Source organism: Pagrus pagrus (assembly GCF_965226575.1).
Source record: "Pagrus pagrus genome assembly, chromosome: 2".
Classification (NCBI taxonomy): Eukaryota; Metazoa; Chordata; class Actinopteri; order Spariformes; family Sparidae; genus Pagrus; species Pagrus pagrus.
The window spans coordinates 22,466,058-22,493,837 of NC_140186.1; the positions used below are offsets into that span (position 1 = coordinate 22,466,058).

General features: G+C 39.8%; 1 protein-coding gene across 2 annotated transcripts in view; it reads left to right on the top strand.

The window, feature by feature from the left end:
• The first annotated feature begins 345 nt into the window (after positions 1-345).
• Positions 346-27,780, top strand: part of LOC311250420 (phospholipid-transporting ATPase ABCA1-like) — a 41,148-nt gene continuing 13,713 nt past the window's right edge. For both annotated transcript variants that reach the window (XM_084342097.1, XM_084342098.1), the window contains exons 1-13: positions 346-537; positions 4,575-4,683; positions 6,250-6,343; positions 7,684-7,825; positions 8,046-8,164; positions 12,827-12,948; positions 16,598-16,789; positions 18,848-18,937; positions 23,736-23,979; positions 24,071-24,210; positions 24,305-24,421; positions 25,795-25,989; positions 27,526-27,734. In XM_084342097.1, coding sequence (XP_084198223.1) covers positions 4,618-4,683; positions 6,250-6,343; positions 7,684-7,825; positions 8,046-8,164; positions 12,827-12,948; positions 16,598-16,789; positions 18,848-18,937; positions 23,736-23,979; positions 24,071-24,210; positions 24,305-24,421; positions 25,795-25,989; positions 27,526-27,734 — 1,730 coding nt within the window. In that variant the 5' untranslated portion in view covers positions 346-537; positions 4,575-4,617. The remainder of the gene's footprint in view (positions 538-4,574; positions 4,684-6,249; positions 6,344-7,683; positions 7,826-8,045; positions 8,165-12,826; positions 12,949-16,597; positions 16,790-18,847; positions 18,938-23,735; positions 23,980-24,070; positions 24,211-24,304; positions 24,422-25,794; positions 25,990-27,525; positions 27,735-27,780) is intronic.

A 27,780-nucleotide genomic window follows, 5' to 3' on the forward strand; every position in this document is an offset into this window, starting at 1 on the left:
ATAGAAATATAAAATCAACATTTATATATCATCATATCATATAACACTTTTTTTTTAAATACTCTTCTCCCGTGTTGTAATGATAATGACGATTACTCTAACAGGTTATTAGTAGCCTACTTTAGGTAGCTGCAGTCCTAGCCTAAAAATAGCATGTGTAGTAGCCTAATTGAATATTTTCCCTGCACTCATCTTGAGCTTGGCAGTAATTGAAAAGCAGCACCGCGCACTGAGGAGGCGCTGAGGTGTCGCTGGCCCTTTAAGAGATGTTTTGACTCCGCACGTGCTTGCCTTATATGGCGCAGCATCAAACGGTGACCGTTAGTTACCTCTGCCGCCGCTCCGCTGCGCAGCGAGCAGCCGTATAAAACCCTGCCGGAGGAAAAAACTGTTTTGTCAGACACTGAGACTCAGAGAAACGGAGGACCGCAACAGTAGAGGAGTACAGTTTACTTTCCCGTTATAACTTGTTTTGGAGAAGGGAATTCACTTTATGAAAAGGGAAAGAGTGGATATTCACACGTTCAGGATTGGTTGGTGAGTTTGGAGTTTTTTATTTTATTGTCAGGGAGTTTGGGGGGGGTTGTGACTTCCTTTGTTGGATCAACAAAGAGATGTATCCCACCGTGTAACTGTAAAGTCACATTTTTATATTAATATATCTACATTTATTGTCGGCTTAATTTTCTTTTTTGACTTTAAGAGTAAGCGAAGGTCAGAAACCACAATATTTTTCGTCTTGAATGCTAATTGCTGCTGGATAATTGTTTGCCGAGTTTTTTCCGTTTTAACGTCTCAAAATTAAACAAGAATTGCAATGCGGTGAATGGACGTTTGTTTGTGAAAGACATTGCCGTTGTTTGGCTAAAATGACAAGTATCGCATTTGCTGTTTTTTTACTCTTTTATGATGTATATCATCATCTTTTCGACCGTGAGACAAGGACCAGTGTTAAGCTAGCTAGAGCAAACACAGAGCTTCCGGTGAGGTATTTCCAAAATAAAAGCCTCTTTGTGGCAACGTTTTTATTTCGTATCAAATATCGTCTCTACAGAGGAGTTTGACAAGTAGAAAGCAAATGTACACTTTACCTTTAACGTTCTTCATTCTAAATCTGCACAGTTGTTGTTTTTAAGGTTACAAAAGGTCATATTTTGTGTTCCTAATGGTAATTATTTGAGTCACATTTGATGCAGCTTAATGCTGAAAGCACCTTTATCTTACTTGCAGTCTCATTTTGGTTAGCTTGAAGCTGCTGTGGCCCAGCATCGCGCAGCTGAGTGACCGACAGTAACCTTATTTTAAGAGAACAATGAAACATAAGTACATAAGTCAGTCAAACGACGATTAATTCTCCTAATCTGTCCTAATGTTGACATTGAGTCGCAGAGTGAAAGATGTCCCTGTATGACAATTAACATTATATTGTTTTTCATTCCTCACTTTTTTTTATTCTGTTTTTCTCTATCAATATGTTGTCAGCGCTGTAATGTATTATTTTAGCGCTTTTTGTGAATGTACATGTGTGCAGTGATGGTGCAGCGTCGATGAAATGCATTTGCTTTCTGCTCTCATTCGAGGTTTGAGGAAGCAAACATGTGTCTTGCAGAGCATCGACGCTCTTAAATCGTCTTTTTTCGTAAAAGCACAAATGAACTGTTCGGGTTTTGATTAGTTTTTGGTTGATTCTCAGTGATTCGTCAAGTGTGTTCGGAAAAGAATGGAGACAATGGAGTTGAGAGGAAAAACAAATCCTGTATGAGTGCGTTATAACACGTGAGCAAGGATTGATGGTAAACAAGTATTAAAAAAAGAGATTTTTGTGCCACTAGAGGCGCCCTGGCTCTGCACCATTTGTGCTGCTCAGCCTCTCTCCTCTCTGCATACGCTGTTGTTTGAACCACCGTGTTTAACAAAATCAGACAGTTCACGGAGGAAAAACTCGACAAAAACGACCAAAGCTATGATTGTTTTATTAGCCCACAGAAAACACAAGTGGAATAAAGCTAATGCAAGGTCATGAAATCAAGTCCTGTGATAGGCAGTAAACATGTAAACATGTTGCTTTGAAAAGATATACATCCTCAAATGAAGGTGGACGGTTTAAACAGCCACAATTTCTTTCAGTTTTTGTCGTTTGGGAATGTAATTAGGGGGAAAGAAGGGAAAAATCCATTCCATCCATTCAGTGTGTGCCAAATGTGACGAAGGTGTAAATTGTATACACTGTTGTCCACCCACACACACAGAGAGAAACATTGCAGACTACAATATGGAGGTGGTGTTTTTTAGCTCATTATTTTATAGGATATTTGCTGTAGTGTAGTGGAAGACATATCAGAAATTTTTTTTAATCTTCTGTAAAAGAAAAGAAAATGTTAATTTCTGATCAGGATAAGCCTGTGCTAATGGTCTTATTGTCTTTAAGCCTGCAGAAATATAGGCATTAATGTTGCTTCCAGCGTTGTTGAAGAGTTTCATATTGTGTCCAGCTGATCTGCTTTCCCATCAATCAAATGTTCACTTGCGTAGTCGGTGAACATCTGTTTGTTCTTATTGTGTCTCTTTCAGTAAGCCTGCAGCAGGTATTTTACATTGTTTGTCAATGAAACAGTTAAATATGTGCCGTGAGTGCTGCATTTAAATCAAGTGACTCACGGAGAGAAAACAGATGTACCCGTAGGACAGCAGATATTGTACCTGGGTCACTGTGTTGTTTGTTGATCCCAAAGTTCCTGTTAGTTTTTTATTGCGACATTTCATACATTCCAGTGGATTTGCTTAATACAGCCAGTTGCATGTAACTGTGGAAAATTTGTGCAATGCCGCTGAGTTACTGGCAAAAAAAGTAAAATGTCGTAAACATCTGTGTTGTCTTTTTGGCCATCCCCACTTGCAATGATTTAGTGCTAGTAGGCATATATTCTGGCAGTGATGCTGTGAATTTGTTTCGGCCTCTTAGTAAGTTGATACTGCTGACGTGGTTGGATGTGATTAATGTGTCACTATGATTAGAGAAAATGTGGTGTAAAACCACAAAAACTGGATTAATGACTTGACTTGATCATCACTGTGTACTCGTGATGTGTCTGACATCCAATTAGCTTTATTCTGTAAGGACATTCTTAAGCCTTTGTCTTTCAGATTTCAACTCTTCCATAACAAACCACTAAAACAACAGCTATAATAATACTAATACCTGTGAAATACGGTATGGACATGGAACATTGATGTACTCACTGTACCCATTCTAATTAGCTCTTGGTGAACATGGAGTTTGTTAAATGTTCATCATTATACAGAGTCCCTTTTTTAGATTGCATAAATGCCAAGAACCCAACCTATATTTTCCTCAAATACTGTAAACCATGACGGCCTTACTGAAGGATTTAAGGGTCTCAGTCTTGAGTGGCTGACCTGATTTTAACTCTGTGTCTGTCTCAGAAAACTGGATTGCAAATAGAGCTGGATAACTCCTGATGTTTCTAATTTGTGGGGCTTCTTTTTTTTTAACTTACATTTAACTAAGCAATCTGTGCAAAATGAAACAAAATCACAGAACTGCAAGAAATATTTTGTGTACTTTGGTCTTCTCTGAGTTCTTTGTTCAAATAATGGACTTGGTGGTCCGATCCAAGCATGTTGTAACATGAGTCGATGGACTTTTGAATCCACAAATAGAATAAACAAATAGACATGAAATAGTGTGCGCAACACACAGCTTTTCATACAAGCTGAATTTAGTTCATCTGATACACTCGACACTGAGCTTCAGTGTTGAGTATATCAGTTTATTTACTTTATTGACTACTTATTACTTTGAACAAACCCACTATTACTGTTTAATCAATGAGTTGTTTGATTTAGATTGAACAATGGGGACAGCATGAGACCAAAGTGATTAAATGTACTATTGTGTGTTATACTGAGGTGTTAACATGATGAAAATAGTGTTGACAAAGAGATTTGTGACTACTTTCACCACATGAAAACTGCCCACCACCCACTCATCCTCCCAGTTGAACTGTAGCTTAACCTTTGGACTGATGAGTCTACATCAAGTGGACCTGAATCTGCAGTAGTTAGCAGCCTTTCTCAGTCATCAGCCAACTTCCATTTGCTGAGCGTTGCTGTACTTTTGGCTGCGCTGCGTTTCAGAGTGAAACAGTTTTGTACAACAGGTGAATCTTTTGTCAGCAGTCATTCATTGTTTTTTAGGGTAATTTACTGTATTTTGCACTGTATTGTTTTAACAGTTGTTTATTTTTAAGAATATAGTAATACGCAGCCAGGTAATGTTTGTTGGGCTCCTGTTTGATTTTCTTCCTTGAGGATTTTTATTTTTGTTTTTTTTTTCTTAAAGAAAAGTACTCTCTCTGACGCTACGATTTTCTTCTGTAACAACTTTCTGTTCTGTTTTTACATCGGTTGTGTGCGTCAATGTGTGCTGGATTACAGTTTTTCCACACAAACAAAGCTGACTGTGATTAATATATAATGTCTTTTTACTGGTTTTATCTGTTGTACATGTTTGCAGTGGTTGACCCTCTCTCTTGGTCTTTTTTTGTCCACAGCGAGGAGCAGGAGAGGGCTCAGTGAGGTTGGGAAGACGTCAACATGGCAGTCTCCACTCAACTGGGTTTACTGCTTTGGAAGAACTTCACCTACCGACGGAGACAGACTGTAAGTATGAGTGTTTCGAATTACTGTCTCATAGTCCACAGTAAAATATTTATCCAGCTTCTTTATCTGTTGTTTTTTATTCAATTAAAAATATATGTTTTCCATTCCTAATGATCCAACCTAGCACTTAGGGTTGCACAGTTAATCAAAATATTATCAAAATTGCAAATGAAATATCGAAATTACAGAGGCTGCAACTATTTGATAAGGATAGAATATAAAAAAAACAGCATTATAATGAAGTACTGTAGTGCTGCAGAGATGCCAATGATCTACAAATCTTGTTCTTCAAATTTAAAGATGTAAAAATTATAATAACATATATATATAATATATAATGTAAAACTGACCATTCCCACTTACCATGAATCATATTGCAATTGTACTATCTATCAAAATAATCACAATATAAATTTTTGTACCATATTGTGCAGCCCTATTGGCACTTATATTTTAATAATGACATTTTTTATTTGCAAGTCCCAGTACACATAAGTATTTAGTTATACATGCTGCTAGACAGAATTATTAACGTATGTTGCATTTCTTTGGGTTAACTGTCCTAATAATGCAAGCAAGCCAATTTTTAGTCATACAAACACAGACTAAAAACCAAAATGGAGGGGTGTGTTTCCTTAAGGATAATTTCCTCTGAATGATTTGTCTTAGGCACAGTTTTTGTGGATAGGCAGAGTTGATTTTTCCAGCATCACATGACTAGCCATGACGGCATTACAAAGGCTTTTTAGAAGTGTATTTTTGTGGTTCCAGTGCATATGTAGCTCACAACAATGGAAATTATGTAATTCTCCTCTGAGCAGTTTGGACTGAAAAGCATCATAGTTTACAGATTACAGTGAGTCAGTCAACGATGTGTTGATGACACATTTACATGTCAAGTCCATTGTCCAGTTACCATCTTGTGCTGGTTGATGCCCACACACTCAAAGTTATGTAAATCAAATTCAGTTCCAAGCTGGAGCACAGTGTACTCTTTATACGTGAGGAGGCTCATCTGCACACAATTAAGCCATTTGACGGTCAAGCAGAAACCTCTCCTTAAAGTGACAGCTAGGGCTGCTTGACAATCAGTCCAATTACTTCCAATAGAGGGATGCAGTGCGTTTTCTAAGACAGTGTCTTTATTCTTTATCCTCACACAGCATGTCTGCCATGCTGGTTAAGGCTGAGACACAGGCAGCTGAAGTAGAGGGGCCATATGGTACAGATGGACAAACTCATAGTCCTCTAAACCCCCGCAGACCTCTATCTCTCTGTCTCGCTCTGTCTCCCCTTATTAACCCATATACTCTTCCCAGACTCATGGTGGGATTACTGTTTGCAAAAGACAACAGCTGACAACCCCCTCCACACACACATACACACACACAAATAATTTCTAAAGCATTTGAGATGACCCTATTTGAACTGAAAATATGCAAAAACTGCTAAACTTGTCACTGTTTTGCGGTGACTAACTAATTTGTTTCATGAGTTCTTATTCATTCTTCTTGTATTTGCTTGATTAACGCAACATTATCATCCTTTTTTGTCTTCCTTTCTTAGATCCAGCTGCTGATTGAGATCATCTGGCCCCTTTTCATCTTCTTCATCCTGATCTCAGTCAGAATACATTATCCACCCTATGAGCAACATGAATGTAAGCAGACAGGGAGAGACTGGGGGAGGGAAGGGGGCACTTTACCAAAGCTTTTTTTGAGACTTTCAGATTTCAACCATATGAAGTTTAAGATAGATTACATTTGCAGATGCTGCATTAAATGTTGAGTGTTGTGTTCCTCAACATAATTAAATGGTACGCAAGAAAAGAGAATCTATGATTTTTCATGCTAGGAAGTATTAATCTATTGCCATTTTATATTCACCTCAAACACACTGGAGTATTCTCTCCTGATGATTGTTAGCCCGTTATTATACTGTGCTACAGAAATCGTCTGTTGTTAGAGGGTGTTTGTCTTTTAGTTCTTGGTAAGATCAACGTGTCCCTCATCCAAGGTTTCCGTGTTATCCTCATATAAGGATCTTTTGGATTTGTCAATATTTGCCTGCACTGTGTGAACATGTCACAGGACCTTTAACTCCTGGAAAAGGGAATTGCAATCTAATTCGTCAGCAGAACTGGTTTCACAACTTTGACCACGTTTCAACTCAATAAGATTATCACTGGTCGAAAGCACTTTTAAGAAGGAGAACAGTTACCTGCGAAAGAGTTTCCAGAGGTAGTTGTTGAAATCCTACTGGTATCGTTATGTGTAGTTAGTTCATTCAGTTGGGTTCGACACCTTGAATGGAAGAGGTGGAAGACATAAAGTTGGTGTTACTGACATGCACTTGCTTTTGGACAAATCAAGTGTCAAACATAATCATTATGAGTTGGCATGTGATGGTTTTGTTTACACTAAACCAGATCCCTTATTTGGAGCAAAAGCAAATGACAGTGTATCACAAGACGGTTCTTACCCAGTAAAACCCAAAAATTGGGTCAACCTCCTGACTCCCCTCTCTCCCCCTTTATACTTATCTTTCCAGTATAAAAGCTCGTTAACTTCAGTAGATTGCAGCAGTAGCGGTAAAGTCAGCAGATAAGAGGACAAACAATTGTAAAGATAATGTCAATGCTTTTTAAAGCTGATTTTAAAGGCAGTGGTTTATCTGGCAGTGGTTATAATTAGTTATAAAACCTGTCAATGTCATAACACAAATCTTTTGGAAAGCTCCCAGTTCTGCAAATGTTCAACACATTTAGCAATAGTTTAACCAAAGGGCCTCTTAGCTGTTGGTATAACAGAGAGGTAATTTTTTACATAAAAGGTCATACATAGGGTTTAGGTTTGTTGGTGAGGCAAAAATTGAATATCTAGTAACTGAGATCACTTTTCTCCAGCGAGGCCCAATTATGTCATTTTCTGATTTTACTGATACTTAAATCTAAATTTAAAACTAATCATAATAAGTATATGCTGTCCCTTTCCTTTCCAGGCCATTTCCCTAACAAGGCCATGCCCTCAGCAGGTACCCTTCCCTGGGTACAAGGCATCATCTGTAACGCCAACAACCCCTGCTTCCGTAATCCTACGCCTGGCGAGAGTCCCGGGGTGGTGGGAAACTTCAATGACTCTATGTGAGTAACAAGACCCTTTTGCTGATTAAGCAAGTAGTAGTTTAATCAAATTGTTTAAAGAAAGCACTAATTCAACATTTTCCACAAATGATTTTTGTTTAATTTTCTACTAACGTTTTCCAATCTTTTTTATCAACATTGAGAAGAGCTCATCTTAGGTCTTAAATTCTCAAGAGATGTGTCTAATTTAGTCTCCCTTTCTCCCTGCGAACAACACCAGAATCTCCCGTCTGTTCACTGACGCCAAGAAGATCCTGCTGTACACCCAGAATGATAAAAGCTACGAGGGCTACAAAGGCCTGTTGAGAGCCCTTGGGAAGCTGCAGAAGAACACTGCTCGTAAGGACATACCTTTCATGTCTGTTATATAAAGTTCTTGAATGACCAACTGATTGACCAGTTCAGTCACCCACCCATTCACATTGATTTCCCAGTCATCCATTTTTCTTGCTCATATAAACAGAAAGGAACACACCTACACAACTGCTTATGCAGTGACTCACACCTACAGTTTGTTCACACGTTGCTGTTAATGCTTCTGAGCTTCAGCTTGGGAAATATATGTGTTTATGAAAACATGCTGTTTCCCCAAAAATAGCAAGAAGTATAATATGTAATCTTGACAAGTGTATTTTTTAGTTATTTGAAATATTCAAAGACATTGTTTTTAATCAGTCCCACCTAGAGCCCCAGCTTTTGCCAAAATGTTTTTAACAAGTTGTTAAGTGAAACATACTAATTTCCACTGTAGCTGTAATCTCTTTAGATTTGGATTAAAAAGAAGGACTGAGGCATGACAATCAATAAGCACAATGTGAATGAAGCTTAAATCATTGCAGATCAAAAATTTTAAATGGTCACTTTTGCAGTGTAACAGCTGATGCAGCTGAAGTCTTCAGAGCAGTGTTGAGAGTGTAACGCCCCCCTTCCTTATCACTGCCTGCCAGCCATGGTGGGCCCAGCTCCCAGAGGCCTTTGGGCGTTGTGCCGCGCCATTATGTGCTAGTTGTGGTACAAGACAGGAAAAACAGAAAATTGTGCTCCACCCTGGCAATTGTTGTACCATCACTGTAGGACCAGGATGTGATAAGGTCAAGCTGTTCTGCTGTCAATTTTGCTAATCCATTTAATAGTCATCTTTAAATTTTAGAGTGAGATGGAGAGATTGATCGTCATGACCCTGGCTGTCATGAGCAGAGAAAGGTCATCTTTCTAAAATAACATCTTGCTGTTGACTCCACTGCACTGAGTCGGTCAAAAGCAACCTGAAAATAGGAAAGAGGGCTGTGTTGAACTCTGCACTTACTTTACTTCACTTGAGCAGAAGTCACACAAACACATTTTTTTCATTTCGGTTCAGTACCCATTTCTCTGACGTGGGAGCAATCTCTGTTTTCCAGCCAACCACATGTACACAGACAACCAGGATGAAAAGGAAACGTGATGGAGTTATGAAAAAACATGTAAATTGTATAAAATGGTGGATCAAAACACAAGGAAGGGCATGACAGGACAGAGTGCAGGAACAGTAAACAGCAGTAACATAACTACTGACCTCATTTAATTGATATACTGAAATTAGGCAGTGTAAATAGACTGGGTGCCCATTAGTATTTCCTTGCTTACAGCTGCTGATATGTAGTTTCCATAAAAAAGGGGTATTAGTTGGTTTCACATCAGATCCCAATGTGAGGGTAAATTGAGCAGAGTGTACCATCAGAAATTATGAAACAAAGCAGAACAATCAAGCTTCTTGTTGTTTTGGCTACCGTCTGCTCTGTTAGCCCAGAGGTACAGTATGTTATGCAATGGCCCTGCAAAGCATGACCTGTAAAAAGGAGAGATTACATGTCAGAGCAAATGAAAAAATAGTGTTCATTTCTAATTATAAAGAATCCTCTTCTCTTTTTGGTTCATTCCTGTCCATCTTGTTAGAAGTTCATTTTAGAGCCCAGTAATAGATTTTCACCTCAACTACTCACAGTGGCTTAATACATCTCCACTGGAATGAACAGAGCCAAGGGTCTGCATTGATTTTTTTTTCTTCCCTTTTTGGCTCATTTGTTATTTTAAACTTCAGTGCATAAGTGCACTTCATCACAATTGATTTAGAAATGCACAGCGGTCTGAGAGTGCTCAATCCCATATTCCACTCTGCACTATCTTCAATCCACGTGAGGGAATGTACTGATGTCACACTGTACCATCATGTATGATGCAGGAGAAGGTAAACAGAGTGTTGCTGATGCAGAGTGATGATGATAACAGCATGGATCAAAGAGCTGATGGTGGAGCCCCTCACGTGGCAGTTAATAATTCAGCAACCTGCGGGGTCAGCAAATGAGATTTACACTGACAGTGAAGGGGGACTGTGAGGGGCCAGGGAGAAGAATTAGCTTTTTTCCTGATAGGATAGCTGCAGGATATGTATATTTATATAATCAGGTTTAATGCATTTCCATTTGAGATAGTGCAGAATCACATGGCAGATAGATGAAAGGTAGAAATTTGAAGAACTGAGTCATGCAACAATTTTCAGCTGAGAAAGATTCTCTAAGTACCAAACAGATAAATTCATTCTGATCATCAGTCTCAAGCCTTTCATACGCCACAGGCTTTTTCTTATCTTCCTACCTGTCTTGGCAAAAGTGAAGCTGAAAGTGGATTTGCATAATAGAGGAGAACTTCTTACATTTTTAGCCTTTCACCACTTTCATATTTTATCTGGTTGGCTGCTTTAAAAGACTCCATTTGACTCAAAGGAGTGATGTGTCAGAGATTTGGCCTGCTGAATTTACTCGTGCTGCCTTTTTTCTGAAATGTTCACACACACACACAGATTTTTGTACCCCTCTCTTTAAAAAGGAAGAGATGATTTCTTATCACCTTGACCATAAACATCAGCCCATTCTCTACTTCAACCTTGACTTTAACCGTAACCTATCTGAGCAGTAAAAGCACTATACTGAAAGGAGGAGAATGGATTTGGGAATATGTGGTTCAACATATCACAGCCTGCTCATGGACCAGTTTGACCGGTGATGACACTGGTAGCTAAGGGTGTGAAATTGTCTGATGATAGGCACCACGGGAGCATGTACAGACTTGTAAGTGTTAATGTAGGGCTCACCCTTGTATCTAGCTGGCTCCAACATAGGAAAAGCACACATAAACAAATAAATCAAGGTTTGTTACGTGTTACATTGTTCCTGATAACTCAGGGGATTTAAAGCACTTAAGCAGTGCAAATAAAGACAAACACACAAAGTTAAGATAGAAAAAGGAAGTGAAAATACAGACACAAACACGTAAACACCTTTGCTTACTACGCAAGACTGCTAGATTTTCCATTTTAACAAGTTTGCTCCATCCAGTCTGGTCTATCCTCATGGGCCTTTGGATGCAGTGCACCATGGGAGCTGTGACTTCCTACTGGGACACTGATTAGACCTTATTAGCACTCCCTGGTTGTTCACTCCTGAGAGTTAAGAGCACACAGGAGCATATGCAGGCACAGGTGCATGATTCACACACACACACACACACACACACACACACACACACACACACACACACACACACACACACCACACATGCACAGAGGCCCATGGAGAGCAGAAATGGTAATATATGTAACAGCGACACCACACATGTGCCCACTCAACAGACAGAAACACACTGTTCTCTTTCAGTTCCTCCCAAGAGATGTTCAGTTCAGTCGAAGCAAAGTATTTCCTGTGTGTGTGTGTGTGTGTGTGTAGAGGGGTCATCTGATAGCTATAAATGATAGCAAGTACAAAAAGATTTACTGGAGATGAAGGGAGGACTAGAGGGAAGGGAAGCAGGAAGACATTTTAAAATAATCCATCAAAACCTATTTTTTTAAGGCTGCGAACAGACTAGACAAGAGCAGAGCAGTTACCATTCAGGCTTTCTAAAAAAAATTCATCTTGATAATCCAGGGCAGTAGAGGAAATAATCAGTTAAATTTGATGCATCAAGCCATGATAACATAAAAGTATGCTGTTACACAACAGCGCACATTAACAGATGTTAATAACCAAAATAACAGTCTGCTGAGCTGCAGCAGCCGAAGGGCAACAGGAGCTATTCCTGTTCTCTCTGCATGATTCCTCGCAACTAGTTTCAGCCAAGGTCTAGTCAGGAGAAAAATGAGCAAAAAGCCATTCAGGGTACAGAAAAATAGGTGAAAGGTCGAGATGGCAAAAATTTGAGAGAGAGGAGAAAGGAAGGAAGACCAGTATCTGGACTAAAGTGGAACGCCCTGTAGTAACCCGGCCTGAGAACAAAACCCAGAGCTGAGGAGAAGTGAGCTGCGTGTGTGTGTGTGTGTGTGTGTGTGTGTGTGTGTGTGTGTGTGTGTGTGTGTGTGTGTGTGTGTGCGCGCAACCACACAGCTGACTCAGGCCAGTTTCAGAAATGGTTTTGACCTTTTTGGAATGCAGCAAAAGTACAAAAAGTTCTCAGGGAGAATGCAGAGAGGACAGTGTGTGTCTGTGTTTGTGAAGTATTCAAATATATCATTTGATTTGGAAACAATCCTTTAATTAAGTGATGTATATTTATGAGCTCAGTTTGAGTCCACTAATCCTTGGTATATTGCATGTTGTTGTTGTCACTGAGCATTAAATCATGGAGCTCTTGCTCTGGGGGTTTCCACTGGATATAATTTCTGTAATGTTAAGGAATTTTATGAGGGATACTGAGGACAAGGAAAATCTGGGAATTTGGTAGATTTTCTTGTCAGAATAGTTAGGATAGGATGGAGGTTATAGGATGTATTTTATGACATGAAATTGCATGAGAAAGTGGTTTGCAGCCCCACTTTATTGTGGAAAATAAATTAATTTTACTGTATATCACGCTGGGAACACAGCTGTGAATCCTGGTATCAATATCAACCAGCAAATAAAAACGTCTTGTTTTAAAAGCGTCTATGTCTCACACTTGGTTGAGTCAATGCTTCTATGTTTTTTCTAGGTTTCAAGCTGAAGGACTTTTTGCGAGATGATGAGACCCTTTCCCACTTCCTTCACCACAATGCCTCACTTCCTCGTCACGCGCTGAAGCAGATCGTGGAGGCTGACGTCAATCTGGAAAAGGTAGAGTTTCATGCTTGTAGTTCCTCAGAACCAAAGCAAACAGTACAATATTGTTTTGTGTGTAAAGTTGTTTTCTGTGTTGTTTTCAAGTATGAGATAATCACACCCCCCTGGCCACAGTGCTTGTGCATGAATCCAATGACCTTGGCTTGACAGTATCTGTTGGGCCATAGGACTCTGCTGTGGCACAGCTAAGCCCTTAATACCCAGCAGAAAAATCACTGTGGGTGGGGGATATAGAGGTTGTCGGGCACCAAAAGCCCCCGTCTGCCTCTTCCTTATGTTTTTTTTCCCACAAGAACAAAAAATCAAGCTCTTCTTCTTGTCATATCCTTGTTATCTCCTCTGCCCTTTCTCTCTTTTCTTTTTCTTCTTTTCATGACGACGTGATGATCACCCCCATCCCCAATGTCACACACATACATTGACTGATTCAGCTACCCACCTCAACAACAGCCCCCAACCCAGCCCACCACATCATCCCTGCTTTACAATTGGATGGCTGGTGTCACATGCCTGCCTCTCCTCCCTTTCCCCCTGCCCCCATTTCTCCTCACGTGCAGACACAGAGGCTCAAAGACAAATTCACATTACACCATCTGATTCTGTTCTACCCATCAGTCTGTCCCAGACATCTATTGATTAGAGAGGATGACTATCCATTAGTCCAGGAGGGATGTTCGGAACATTATTTAAGGAGAGGGGTGAAAATTAAAGGAAGCTTGTATGGAATAACAGCAGTGAGATACATGAAAGCAAAAATATCTAAAGGGAAAAATATGTTTGGGGTTCTCTGGGATGATTAGTATGATTCCCAATCCTCCAAACTCACTGCTGTAAGCCCTGATGTTTTTCCCAATGAAAAGATTATCACAGTGTGTGTGTGTGTGTGTGTGTGTGTGTGTGTGTGTGTGTGTGTGTGTGTGTGTGTGTGTGTTACAATTTGTAGTCTGACAGACATGATGGCATAACACAGACTGGTCAAGGACATTTAGATGATAAGTCAGTGTGCTCCCCGCTCGCTCTTCGTCTTCGTCTCTCACTCACACACTCTCTCACACACACACACACAGAACACAGAACAGAGCCTCTGTCCAGGGACATAGGATACAGCATTCTGTTACTTTGCTTGCATGTGCGCAGCTGTGCTTCCTCTTCAGTGTCTTTAACCCTATGAAAAATGAGAGGGGAGAAGTTTTATTTTAAACTAGAGAAGGCAAGTCCTGAAGAACTTGCGGTTGTGAATGCACCCTGTTGAGAAGCAAACGCCAAATGCGCAATGGTGACGTTGAAAACTTTGAATAATGTCCAGAATATATGAAATATGTTGAATATTTGAAGGTTTTTGAAGAGCTGACGCCAAATGCGCAATGGTGACGTTGAAAACTTTGAATAATGTCCAGAATATATGAAATATGTTGAATATTTGAAGGTTTTTGAAGAGCTGACGCCAAATGCGGACTGCTGGCTTTGAAAACTTTGAATAATGTCCAGAATATCTAAAAACTGTGAAATAATTTAGGGTTTGTTGAAAAGCTAAGGCCAAACTGAATTGGTGGCTTGAATTTATTTGAAGTCTCTTCTGAAGACAATGAAGCTTCCTAATAGTTGGGTGAGAATGAAGGATTAAAAATAGAATATAAGCTGTGAGCCAAACAGGAGTATGAAGAGATGTTACAGTGAGAATGGATCAAATACTCTGAATGGGACTGAAACGTTAAATAAATGTCAATGTGTCAGTGATTGGGAACATTTCAATATTTAGATGGAGATTCTGGCTTGAATTAATGAAAAGATAATAGTTAAATATAGTTGAAATGTTGGGAAATATACTCTGTAATACACTGGGTGTAGTAAACTGACTCATTGATAAATCTGTCTCTCTATCTCGGTTGCCACAGTGACGGTAACCAGGGTGGTCGCGGCAACGGACTGTGGGAGTTGATTTAATAGTGATTTCTGCTGAGGTTTACCTCACATTAACATGCTTCTCCCTCCAAAACAGTAACTGCTATCACTCAAATAATGATATGGTCAAAACTATGAGAGTCTTGTCAACATTTTGTGAAATTTTTGTGTGTGTGTGGTCAAAAATGTGTCTTCTGGAGCAGTTCAGAAAAGTGGATGTGTTTGCCTGCCTCCAGATTTTTTTCCTATCAATTACATGGGACTTGATGCGGCAGTTGGTCGGTGTTGCTTTCAGTTAAACGCCCACTGAGCCAAGAGTTTTTGTCCGATTGGCTCCAGAGAACCACTCTAGCGACCGGCACGAATTTTCCTACAAGCTGATGTGGTTATTTTTCTGCTGGAGTGAAAATTGTGGATGCAAGCGCGAGTTGAAGACGAGATTTTCTGAATTTTTTTGAGGTGCTTCCCACTCTGTCAGTTGGCTCCTCCACTCTGGCTCTCAACATTCCACCCCATACACACCAATGCAAAAATCTGAAAGTGCCTGAAAAGTTACCGATGTTTGAACTGCGACTGTGCAAAAAGTATGAATGCTGTGAGAAAGATGAATACAGGCTTGAATGTAGACAAATAGTTGAATATTTCAAAGTTTGAATGGAGTTTCTATCTGGAAGTGTGAATGATTAGCTGAGCTTTGAAAATGCTTGAAAAAGTGTGATCCACCCAATACACACCAATGCAAAAATCTGAAACGTTACCGATGTTTGAACTGCGACTGTGCAAAAAGTATGAATGCTGTGAGAAAGATGAATACAGGCTTGAATGTAGACAAATAGTGGAATATTTCAGAGTTTGAATGGAGTTTCTATCTTGAAGTGTGAATGACTAGATGAGTTTTGAAAATGCTTGAAAAAGTGTGAAATGTGGGATTTTTTGAACATTCCGTAATCTGCTTGAATGGGAAAAAATGGCCGGAAAACGCTGAATATCTCGGAAACTATGAATGATATGAATGAGAAAAATAGACGCGGTCGATTCCCAATTGAGATGAATATTTTGGTTTTTGAATGGAGTGAATACGTTGAAAAATGTTGAAGGAGTTAAGGGCCAAACTTTCTGACCCGGAAGATATAATAATAAAAAAAATAAAAATAAAGAATTCCGTGCGTAGAAGAACATATGTTGTGAATGCCTCCTGCATTCACAACCAATGACAAAGATGATTCTCTGCGGGTAGAGTTTTATTTTTATTACGTGTTTCGTCAAAAAGCTTTCCAGAAGATGTCCTTGGCTAGCCCCAGCCCATTCGACATTCATAACATATCTCTCCCTCGGCAATATCTTTCCGTGAACATCATTGTTTTGTTCTCATGGTCAGGATGTTTCTAAGCTGAGACATGACAATTTTTACAGAGTCAAGAACCCCTAGCAAGGGACCTCTGTGATGAAACAGTGTTACTCACCACACACTGATGCAATGTTGCTTGCGAAGGCAAAGTGAGCAAGTGTTTCTTGGAAGAGAAATAGAAATAATTTACCGGACCATCTATGAACGTTTATTGGCAGGACCACTGTTCTGTTGTTGTATGTTTCAAAGTCAAACAAGGAGATCGGTCCCTTTATTGACCCCAAACAATCAAACTGGATATTTTTTCTCTCATCTATCCTCTCATGGCATGTAGTACACATGTTTTTGTATTTCTCCAATTTTTCTGATCAACCGTCTTTGTTCTCTGTGCAGGTGCTGACTAAAGGTTTTGGTTTCCATCTGAGAGACCTCTGTAACACCACACCCCTGGAGGAGTTTGTTCACATTGCCGACCGTAATGTCTCCCAACTGACTCAAGAAATTATCTGCAAGTCCTCTAGTGATTGGCTAAACAAGGCGCAAAGCCACTTCCTGTCCAATTTGGATTTCCTCAAACCGATTTGGGTAAGTTTATCCATTGAGTCAAACACACCAACCAGTTGTAGTTTTAACATCCCGATCAAAAATAATAATCAAATACTCTTAACAACATGGATCTTATTTTCATAGTTTTGGCCCTGCACCTTGTTGGTGATGACACAACGTCAAACCTGAGAACATCAATTTATCATTCTGTTGGCCTCCCAGTCAGTCAGGTCGACCATTCTTTTTCACAATTTTGCTGACATGTTTCACCAGGACTCTGTATCTTGTCCTCTTGGTCAGGAAGACACACTCTTCCCTTTTCACTGTAACAAACATTATAACATCACTGACCTGTGTTACTTCACTGCTAGACAGTTTTGTGTCCTCCAACATAAGCAAGATGAGTTTGTGTCACCATAGATATTGCCATAAATGCAGTATTCTGCAGTCAACAGGGGCTCATACTATATTGTTTTTAAAATAACAGATTTTCTCTTCTGTTTTATAAGAAGAATCACTAAGAGGTTTTGCTATTTTTTTTTACTTTTTAACAACTTGGGTGTTTACAGAATATGGGACATCATGGACAAGTGCACACACAGATACAAATACACATACACATCTACATGGTGGATGGCTTCCTCTTCACTTCAGAGACTTGTTGTAACTGTCTTTGGAGGTAATTTTACTGTGACTGCTAAATGGGAACCATTGACAGTGAGACTAACGTTATGTGACATGAGGAATCACTGTTTGTATAGGTCTGGCATTAAATCGCCAGTCAGAGCCAGACTTCCTTTTATTCACCCATTTGAAGTAAATCCCTGATCCCTTGTCTTTTCTGCTTACTATGAAACTTTCCCTTGTTTTCTTCTACTCATTTTCCCTCCCTCTCATCGCCTCTGTTCCCCATCAGCGTCACCTCTCCTCCAATTTATCTTCCCGAACAGCCTGCCCCCTACCCATAAAACCCGTGACAATAATGTGAGTCACGATGGTGAAGGATGGCAAAAGGTGAAACAAACATTGTGTGCTGTAGTTCTGATTATAGAGGAAGAAACAGTCAAACGAAGAAAAACAGAGTGTGTCTTTAAGTAAAAATTGAGTCAGCAATGCTCTGTAACCCAGAGCCTTGCTGTGTTTGCTGCGCTGTTAAAGAGATTAGAAAAGCTGCCTTTAAGTCTCTTGATATGAGAATGAAATCATTGTCTTGCTCACTGTGGACCTGATTCACCCCAAAACACTTGTTCTCTATACAAAACTCTAGATTTTGATCAACTTTGATGCATGGATGGAAATTCCTGTCTAAAAGTGACAAAATTACATTTAAAGTGAGAGCATACATAACTCAGCTTTCTCCCAAAAGTTACTCTATGGGGGTGCATGTGTGTGTAAGACAGCGAGCGATAAATAGAAAATGAGGCAGGCGAGTGAGCAAACGAGAGAGTGAACATACTAGAAAGCTACAGTATCTTTCTCTCTTCCTTGACGGCTGTTCTGTCTTCAGCGACACCTGTGCTTTATCGAGTGTCAGGCGTTCCAGCAGCTGACAGCATAGCGTGATAGATGAGAACACACACACACACACACACACACACACACACACACACACACACTCACACACACAGCAGTTTGAGTGACGGGAACACAGGGGGTCAAAGCCTGACCTGTTGTTCTTTCTCGGCTCCCCTCTTCACTCACCTTTGACCCCAATGTTTTTCCTCATCCTTCTCTCCCACTTCTCCTTTACCGCAACTTTTATTTCCCTTCTCATCTTTCTTTGCCTCTGTGATGAGCCTTTTCCTTCGAAATGTCATATGTGAGAAAATATACAAAGGAAAACTAAAGAGAAGTTTCACAATTAATACTAAATGAATAAGTAGGAAGATAGCACATATGTTAATATAATATGACTACAAGATTTGTTTGTATTTTGAGAACTTTTTATGAGCACCTTGGCCTCCTTCTTCCCCTGAACATCAATTTAGTTTTATTACCTGTTTCAATTTCTTTTTACAGGATGTATTAATTATGCACACACAAAAGAAAAGTGTAACATCTCTGCACTTTAGTAAAGGTGCCCTTTCTCTCAAACAGAAGGATGTGAAGTCCAACCCCAAAGTCGTTCAGGAAGTCTCAGCTGCAACCGATTATCTTCTGGAGAACCTGGGAGCACTGGCCGTGGAGGTAAGTACACCACACACGCACACGCACACGCACACACATACACTTACACACATACACATACACTGAGAACAAACCCACGCATGTTACAACAGATACAAACAGGACGACTGAAGTATTTGTTTCCAAAGTTCAGACTTCAGTAGTAATGTTTGTAGATAAAATCAATTTTCTACCGAGAATCCGCTTTCTGCAAAGTTATTTAGTTTATTTTACACACAAGTCGCTCGTAGTAATAAAGCAAACTTGCTTCAAAGTCCTTAAGTTCAGCAAGTTGTCATGTGTTGGTATGGGTTCTGTTTTTCAACGTTCAACAATGTTAATTAAGGAATTTTAGCTTTGATTTTCCCCTTTTTTGAAGCTAGATTTCACCTCACCTTAACAAACTACAGTATAAATCATAAAAGCTCTACAAAAAAGTTTCTTTCTCAAGCTTTAATAAGAAAAAAGTGGCTGTGTGAAATGTTCCTGTAGGTGGTGGCATGAGAGCCTTACTCAGCCAACAACCAGGTGTCTTCACTGCCTCGCATACACAACCAGTATAGGATCACATGCGCGCAAACACATGCACACTCTCGCTCTCTCACTCTCTTGCACTGGCATGCTGACCCAAGCTAATGTAACCCAGTCTGAGCAGGTGGAATGTAGTGAGAAAGGAGAGAAGCAGCAGTTCGTGGTGCAAAAACACAGACGGCACAACACAACACAACACAACATGACACATGCTCCTTTATCTCAGGGTGCTGCTGAGTTGGCTAAACACAGACCCAGCTGTATGTGTACAATTGTGTGTGTGTGTGTGTGTGTGTGTGTGTGTGTGTGTGTGTAGATTTACGGGTGTGAAAGTGCTTCCTGTCTAAACACCTGTAAAAACGTCACAGATTTCGTCTTTTCTCTTTTGTTGTTTGTGCTTTCTCCAATATTCCACCAATTTTATCTTTTTAGCTCTATTGTGTGAGAGGGCAATGATTAACAGACATCCAAAGTGGAAGAATATCAACCCAAAAAAATCTTGCATAACTTTCTCCCAGGTTCCACCACCATTTTGTTTGTGTCTGAAATGCTCTTGTCGATCTTTTGTTCTCCTGTGGAGACCTTATGTTTATTTTAGGCCACTGATACTTCAGGTATGATGTAAACACACAGTGGCGTGTTCACTGAAAGAGCATCTATTTAATCTGATTATTCTTTCGTGAACAGAAATCATTCCTCTTCAGGATGTATTACTTTGTTAGAAGCAGATTATATGGGTTTGCTCAGCTGGTTGGTAGACGGCTGGCAGAGTGGATAGATGCACTCATGTAACCTCTCCTCCCTAACCAGTAATCATCTGCAGCCTGTGTTTCAAACCGGGGCTTATCACTGTTGGAGGGCAAAAAGAACCACAGCAATAATGCATTTTCAAATGTCTTCTCAGTAGTCAAGAAAAAGCTTATTTTAACATTTTCAGCCATGTAAAGAGCCACATAAAAATTCTGCCAGTGGTGCGATTATGTAAAAATCCAACTTTGTATGCACTTTGACAGACATGTTATAGAAAGTTCAAGTTTAGTTGCACTTGCATTGTATATGAAGCAATTGCAGATTGTCCTCACTGCTCTCACAAAGATCCTTACAAAAACTTACATTATCTTCATCGTCAGAGTGAAGTAACCTGTGAACAATAGAATATCCTTTACTTATTCCTTATTCATAGCTGATCAATCTTGTCCAGCAGCCATCCACGTTCTTGATTTACGGTCATTAAATCCTATTTAGTTGCTGTACACTCTTTAACCCTTTTCTCTGTTTGTAAGTGGATTACTTTGTTTAGCTCTGGAGGCTGGCAGTACACCGATTTGAACTCTAATAATCTGGACTCGCACTCATTCCCAGGCTATTACAACAACATATACTAAAGCCTGCATTATTATAGGTGGTAATAAAGGGGGAAAAGGGTAATTCGTTTCCTTCCCTGACAAGCCCAGCAAACCAATTCTTTTTGAATAATTATTTCTAATTTATAATCAACATGCTTCCAGGAAGCATTAGTGACATTTATCGTCTTTGTATTGTTTGCAATAAGTAGCTCAAGCGGTTGCTAAGCAAAGAGGCAGGGAGGGAGTGAATAAACTATAGTAACCTCTCTGTTTCGAAGCCTGATCACTATCATTGAGAAAACTACAACCTGATATCTAGAGGGAAAACAATTAGATTCTCTAAATTTAACTGATCGTCTTCTATGGTCAAGAGTACAAAGATGTTTCATTTTGACCCGATCAGAACCAAAACATTTTAATATTCTTTTTTAGGATTCCTTTTATGTAAGGCAGATGCTCATCACCAATATTTTTTTAGTCTTGTTTGTTTACAGCAGGAATCATAATTTTCAGGGCACAACCTGGTTTGGATTTAGTTAAAAATCTACAATTTCATATTAACAATTAATTTATGATTAGCCTCTGAGCTGTCCTGATCTAAATAGCTGTGTACCAGAGCGTGAATTTGAACTTTAGTAACCTCAAGCAGGCTCTGCTACGAGGTTACTCTGGGACGATCCTCGTCTGCTGCCTGCCCATCTGTGTGTGCGTGTGTGTGTTTCCACCTAGTCATCTAAGTTAACATGGGCATCATCCCTCGAGGGAAATGACACATAGACTCAGTCACACAAAAAACGTTTTCAGCAAAGGCAAATGAAACCTCACCCACTTGGACCATGCACAGTCATGTTCATTTTTGGCAGACAGAGAGAGTCATTTACACACAGACAAAAAATACCCCTACTTTATGAGATGTGTTTGTGTGCGAGCACTTGACACCGAAACAGAGGAAATAAATGGTTTTTGAGGTTTCCGTCAGCCATCGCTCTGCTTTCGCAGCTGGTGTGAAGAGATGAGGACACATATTTACAAGTACATATGTAACACACACATGCACAGCTTTTTAACACGTTAGCACACATCGACAGCCATACAGGAAAACCACTAACACAAAGACCCAGAAAGCATGTGTTTGATGTGGCAGCAGGCTCATCTGCAGAGCAGCTGTGTACAGAACGTGCATCTATGATCTGAGATGCAGCAGCGCTCTCAGTCTCACTGTCTCTTTGTTGGAAAAAAGTGTTGAGTATATGTTGACGGGCAGAATAAGAATAACATGCTGTAGACAGGTGATTTGACATTAAACTGACTTGATGGAGAAAACAGTGTTATTTGTTCTGATACAGCGATGAATGACGTGTCAGGATCTTCTGTTGATCTTCTGATCCTCTCATTTGTGTGTTAGTGCGTGCATGTGTGTTTATATGTCAGTGAGTGTGTACTCAACAGTTGTCAGTATAATAGCGCTCTGCTTGTGGAGCCTGCGGAGGTTTGCCTATTAGGAGGACGACCGAAAGTAACCTCTCTTTGTTCTCACACCTCCCTCTCCTGCCTTCTCTGCTGCAAGCGCATATGATTTTCTTTCTTTCTTTCTTTCTTTCTTTCTTTCTTTTATTTCTTTCTTTCTCTATCTATCTATCTCTGACCTCCTAACATATTCACCTCAGAAAAAAGGTGTGATTTCCTCAGCCTTCGTCCCTCACACTTCAGCCCAAGTATAACCTCCTGCATTTCAAACTTTAGAGACAAAAGCTCCCCTCTTCTTCCACCCCTTGTTTGTTTTACTTGCATGAAAAACACAACACCCCTTCTTTCATTCCTTCCGTATCACGAGTTGGTGACATAATTATATGCGCAGTTGACCAGTTTGGAGACATTAACTGGGAACTTGTGGCGACTTGTCTTTTGACCCATAGTAACCTCCGTGTGAACCACAATGAACTCCCTGCTCCCTTCAGACTGACGTAACACCAACTTGATGGTTGATAAAGTTACTTTTCCTGTAAGCAAGCATAATTCTACCGAAGCATATTACTTAAGAAGACTACCATTAAAACTTTTTGCTCATCTTCAGCAAAAATACTTAATTAAAGAGTTAATGATTTAGTTTTCATTAAAAAAATGTCACAGTCACAATTTGGCTTTGACCTTTTATTTCTCTTTTAGTCATTGGCAACAATACTGAACTATAATATGACTGTTAATAGTAGCTGAGAAGCAGCAGTACCAATACACTGCCGTCATAACAGAGCAACAGTATTACAGTGCCCCCAAGCCTACAGCATTGACATTTTTTTTTTTAAAGAAACACAGTGGAGAGGTAAAACTATTAACACCAGTGACAATATTTACATTCTAAGAAACTCCAAGAATATACATTGTCGTACTTTTTATGTAGGAAACTGTGTGATAACATCTAAGCAACACACCAAATTACATCTCATGTGTTATCTGACCTGTCCTCTGGAGAGAAATGCAAAACCACACACACACACACACACACACACACACACACGTGCACACAGAGCGGGGGAGATAGGACTGGGAACAGCAGTTAAATTTATCTTAGTCAGGCAGACGGCTAAGTGCTAAGTGTCTCCACCCCGCAATGCAACACTTGACTTCCATGTCTAGAATACCACTCATAGTGCAGATGATAACCTTTAATAACTTCAAACATGCAGTGTCACACAAACGGGGTGTATATAAGCTCCCCCTGTTATGAAAGATGATCGCCTTAAATGAAGATATCATTTTCACATCTCACAGTTATTTACCGTATATGATGCAGTTGGGAAAAATAAAAAAAAAAGTGCAGCTATTCATAATCCATGTACTTTAATCACCTACAAGCATGTAAGACAGTAAGACGCCTCCGGCAGCCACTTATCCCAAAATGTCACCGTTTTAACAATTCTCCATGTGTCTCCCCCTCCCTCCAGCTTTCCAATATGAAGAGTTGGAAAGATATGCGTAAGGAGATCCTGTATCTGACTGCAAATGCCACAGGCTCCCCAAACCAGATGTACCAGGCTGTGTCACGAATCGTCTGTGGACACCCCGAGGGAGGCGGCCTCAAAATCAAGTCTCTCAACTGGTATGAAGACAACAACTACAAGGCCCTCTTCGGAAACCATGGCAACGACAGCGACAGCGAACCTCTCTCCGCTTATGACAACTCTTCCAGTATGTGTCTTAAGTAACTGGAAACAACCTTTTTTTAAAAATTCTTGCCAGACAAGGTTCAAGATTGAGAATGTCTGTGTTTATTCTCCAGCTCCCTATTGTAACAACATGATGCGAAGCCTCGAGTCCAGCCCCATTTCCAGGATGATCTGGAGAGCTCTGAAGCCTCTGCTCATGGGGAAGATCCTGTACACCCCAGATACTCCAGCCACACAGAGAATCATCCACGAGGTACAACAACAGACCTCTCTAATCTCTAATCCCTAATCAGAATCATAAATAAAGAACCATTAAATGAGACTGAGTGCATTTGTGTGTGTCGCAGGTTAATAAGACCTTCCAGGAGCTCGGCGTGCTGAGGGACCTCGGTGGAATGTGGGAGGAGATGAGGCCCAAACTTTGGAACTTCATCGAGAATAGCGAGGAAATGGACATGGTCAGGGTGAGTGTGTATGCGCTGATAACACACACGAACAGACGTCATAGGGTCTCTGTGTTCTTCCTGTTTACATTAAGGGTTTAAAGAGAGAAATCTCTGCATCTCTGACTGAAGTGTAATTATGTGTCTAATGTGACCACCCAGACTACTTCAGTATAGGTCTACAAGATTTCTGACTGACCCTGAATGTCACAAAATTGGTTTGACCTATTATGGGGCCTTTGCAAGATGATAAAAGTTCTTGTAACTGTGGAGAAGGAGGAGTCAAAGAGAAGTAATTTTTTTATATTGGCTGGTGAACGTAAGGTGAGAGATATACAGACAGATAATTCAGCTGAAAGGGGCAAAGTGTCATCCATAAAACTCAATTATTTAAAACAAATCATAGTGGAATTGTCAGAGTGGTAATAAAATGTGGGTCTGGCAGCAGTCTGCAACCTCAAAGAAAAACAATATTTTTTCCTCTCTGATCACATTAAACAGGGACGTGCACACAAAGTGTTGGTTTTCTTGCACACTGGACTACTTGTTCTGTCTAGTTTAATGGCTATAAAAATACAGTCACTCTACCAGAATGACCAATTTACCATCATGTTCGTGAGGAAAAAGTATCTATCAGATGGCGTGTAGTTCACAACATGGCTCTTCCTCTTTCTTTCTTTTTTCTCAACTTCCATTTTTCTTCTGTAAACTGCATAAGCACCACTTCCACCTAGTGGTGAAAGGTGTAACTGTAAAATAACCTCATGCCAGAGATATTTGCTGAGCGCATCAACTTTATGTTGTTGTTCAATATATTTTTGCAGGTGCCATGTGAACACCCATTTATTGCGATTAGTTTAAAACATTTAAAGCTCTCATCAGTTTTATTTTGTTCCACTAACAGTGTGCTGTTATATAAGGTATTTGAGTATATGGCTGTCTCTGCTGCTACTACTGTCTGCCATGAAATAGTTTTCTCTGTCTGGGTTACAGGAAAATGGCTGAATGCCGAGATAATTGAGCAGAGATAATACTTTGAAAAAAGCCTTGAATAGGGATCTCAGGAAATCTAATGACAGTAAAATAGGTCACAGGCATCACAAGGAGATACACAATCATACCGCAGGGTGCATCAGGAAAAAAGGTCTTAAAACCAAACAAGCCTAAAGGCAGAGAGTGATTATTCAACAGTTATTTTTCACTGTTCTTTGACATACATTTTAAAGCAAGAGAAAGAAGGTTAATAAGGATTGTAAGGTCTTGTGACAGTAAGACTGAGCTGCTTGTAAATGTCATTTTTTTTCTTTATCTGTATCCTATTTAACATTTTAGGTTTTTATTCTTTTCTACCATGACTCTCTATAATAAACAATAAAAACCTTCCTTTTTCTTAGACCCTGCTCCAGAATAATGCCAGTGCTGCATTCTTGAACGCCCAGCTCAGTGGGACTGAGTGGCGTGTGTCAGATGTGTCGGCCTTCCTTTCCAAGGCATCAGAGGACCAGAGATCTGCGGGATCGGCCTATACCTGGAGAGAAGTCTTTAACGAAACCGACCAGGCCATACAGACCATCTCACGCTTCATGGAGGTTAGTGCGTTAGTGCTTGATGCATCATTAAACACATGACGAAGAATAGAAAATGTCATTTTTGCTAGGAAACACATAAAATCAGACCAATTTTAATTTTCATGGAAAATAATGTAGAGCATGATATGATGTGTTTACATAACAAAGTCAGTCTGTTTATTCAGACATGTGTAATTATATAACTGTGTAGCTGCCCTTGTTTTCAGTAACGCAGTACACTTCTTTGTACGGGTTTTAAGTTGTGTCTGTAAAATACAGGTTATCCAATATCTTCCATTTAGGTCAAGATGCAAAGAAAAGCTAGTGGGGAAATAGGTTAAATGCCACTTGCCCAAATAGGTCATTATAAAATCTTTGAGTATCTTCTATTGCTTTTTAATGCACTTTGAACTGAATTTAGCTCCTGGCACAGCTATTTAAAGACTTAAAATCAAATGTTCTTTCCCCTTCCTCCCCTCATCAAATTGAATTATTGCCATGCTGAGTGTGTCACTGCTTCCTGCCTCTGCGTAGTGGGTCAGTGTGCCAGAGCCAAGCATCAGAGATAAACAACCACTTCTAGACCCCTGCAAAATGTTAATCAATGTTCATGGCATAGTGAATGGTCAATCTTGATTGAGAGGTCTACAAAGTAAACATTAAGGTTCAGTAGTAAATGTGAACTAATGGCCTTGTGATGTACTGCTAAACTATATATGGTGATTAGATTAGCTAAATAAATAATGATGTTTTCCATTCCACAGACTGATGACTAAAACTAATGATTTTATGGGTTTGAATCCACCTCCTGACCTTAGTGACTCTTTTTAGTCTTCGCATTCCCTCATGCCGTTATAGATAATGCAATAACATGGAGAAAAACAGTACTAATCATTTACAAAGACAGAATTTAAAACCTCAACTTGAGGTCAAACACCAAGTAAACACCATGACATTTCATTCCTTGACCCACTGGCCCGCTGACTGTGTCTCACCCATTGAAGAGATCATATAATGTGTGTTAAAAGACTTTCCTCACACTAAAAACTATGTCAAGGCCTTTCGCGTCTGATAAGCCTGTCCTGGCTAAAGCATTAGAGGTGCCCATAATGTGTTTTCATTATGCTTTCTGAACTCAATGGCTTCTCACACAGTGTGGAGAGATGAGGTACAAGTCAGCTTATGTCAGATATGTGAGAGTATGTGAGAGGCTTATCTACAGGATGTCTCAACAACTGTGGTTACTTTGTGTCTACCCAATCCACATGAGTTTGTGTAATAGGTGTAGTGGTCGTATTTTTATGATCTGAGTTTAAGAGTTGATTAGTTAGTTTGCATCTGTTAAGTGTCTGTCTGGTCAACTTTTAACATTTTAAGTGATAAAGAGATGCTCCAATTCAGAACTTCTGTCAGGAAAAGATGTTCTTACGGGTTTTTTGTTAACTAGATGACTCAGACCTTCAGACACAATTTAAACTTCACAACAACTCATGCAAATTCAGCTCTACTGCTTGTCAGACTCTCAGAGTAAAATATGCCTCTATTTTTTGTTCTCAGTGTGTGAACCTGGACAAACTGGAGCCAGTAGCGAATGAGGAGAGACTGGTCAACAAGTCCATGGGTCTTCTGAACAACCAAAAGTTCTGGGCTGGAATCGTGTTTCCTGACATCGCCCATAGCAACAGCCCTGACTTGCCTCCTAACGTCAACTATAAGATCCGCATGGACATTGATAATGTGGAGAGGACAAACAAGATTAAAGACGGGTAAGAGGCTGTGTCCAACTAATATTTGACCTCAGCTCCTTTGCAG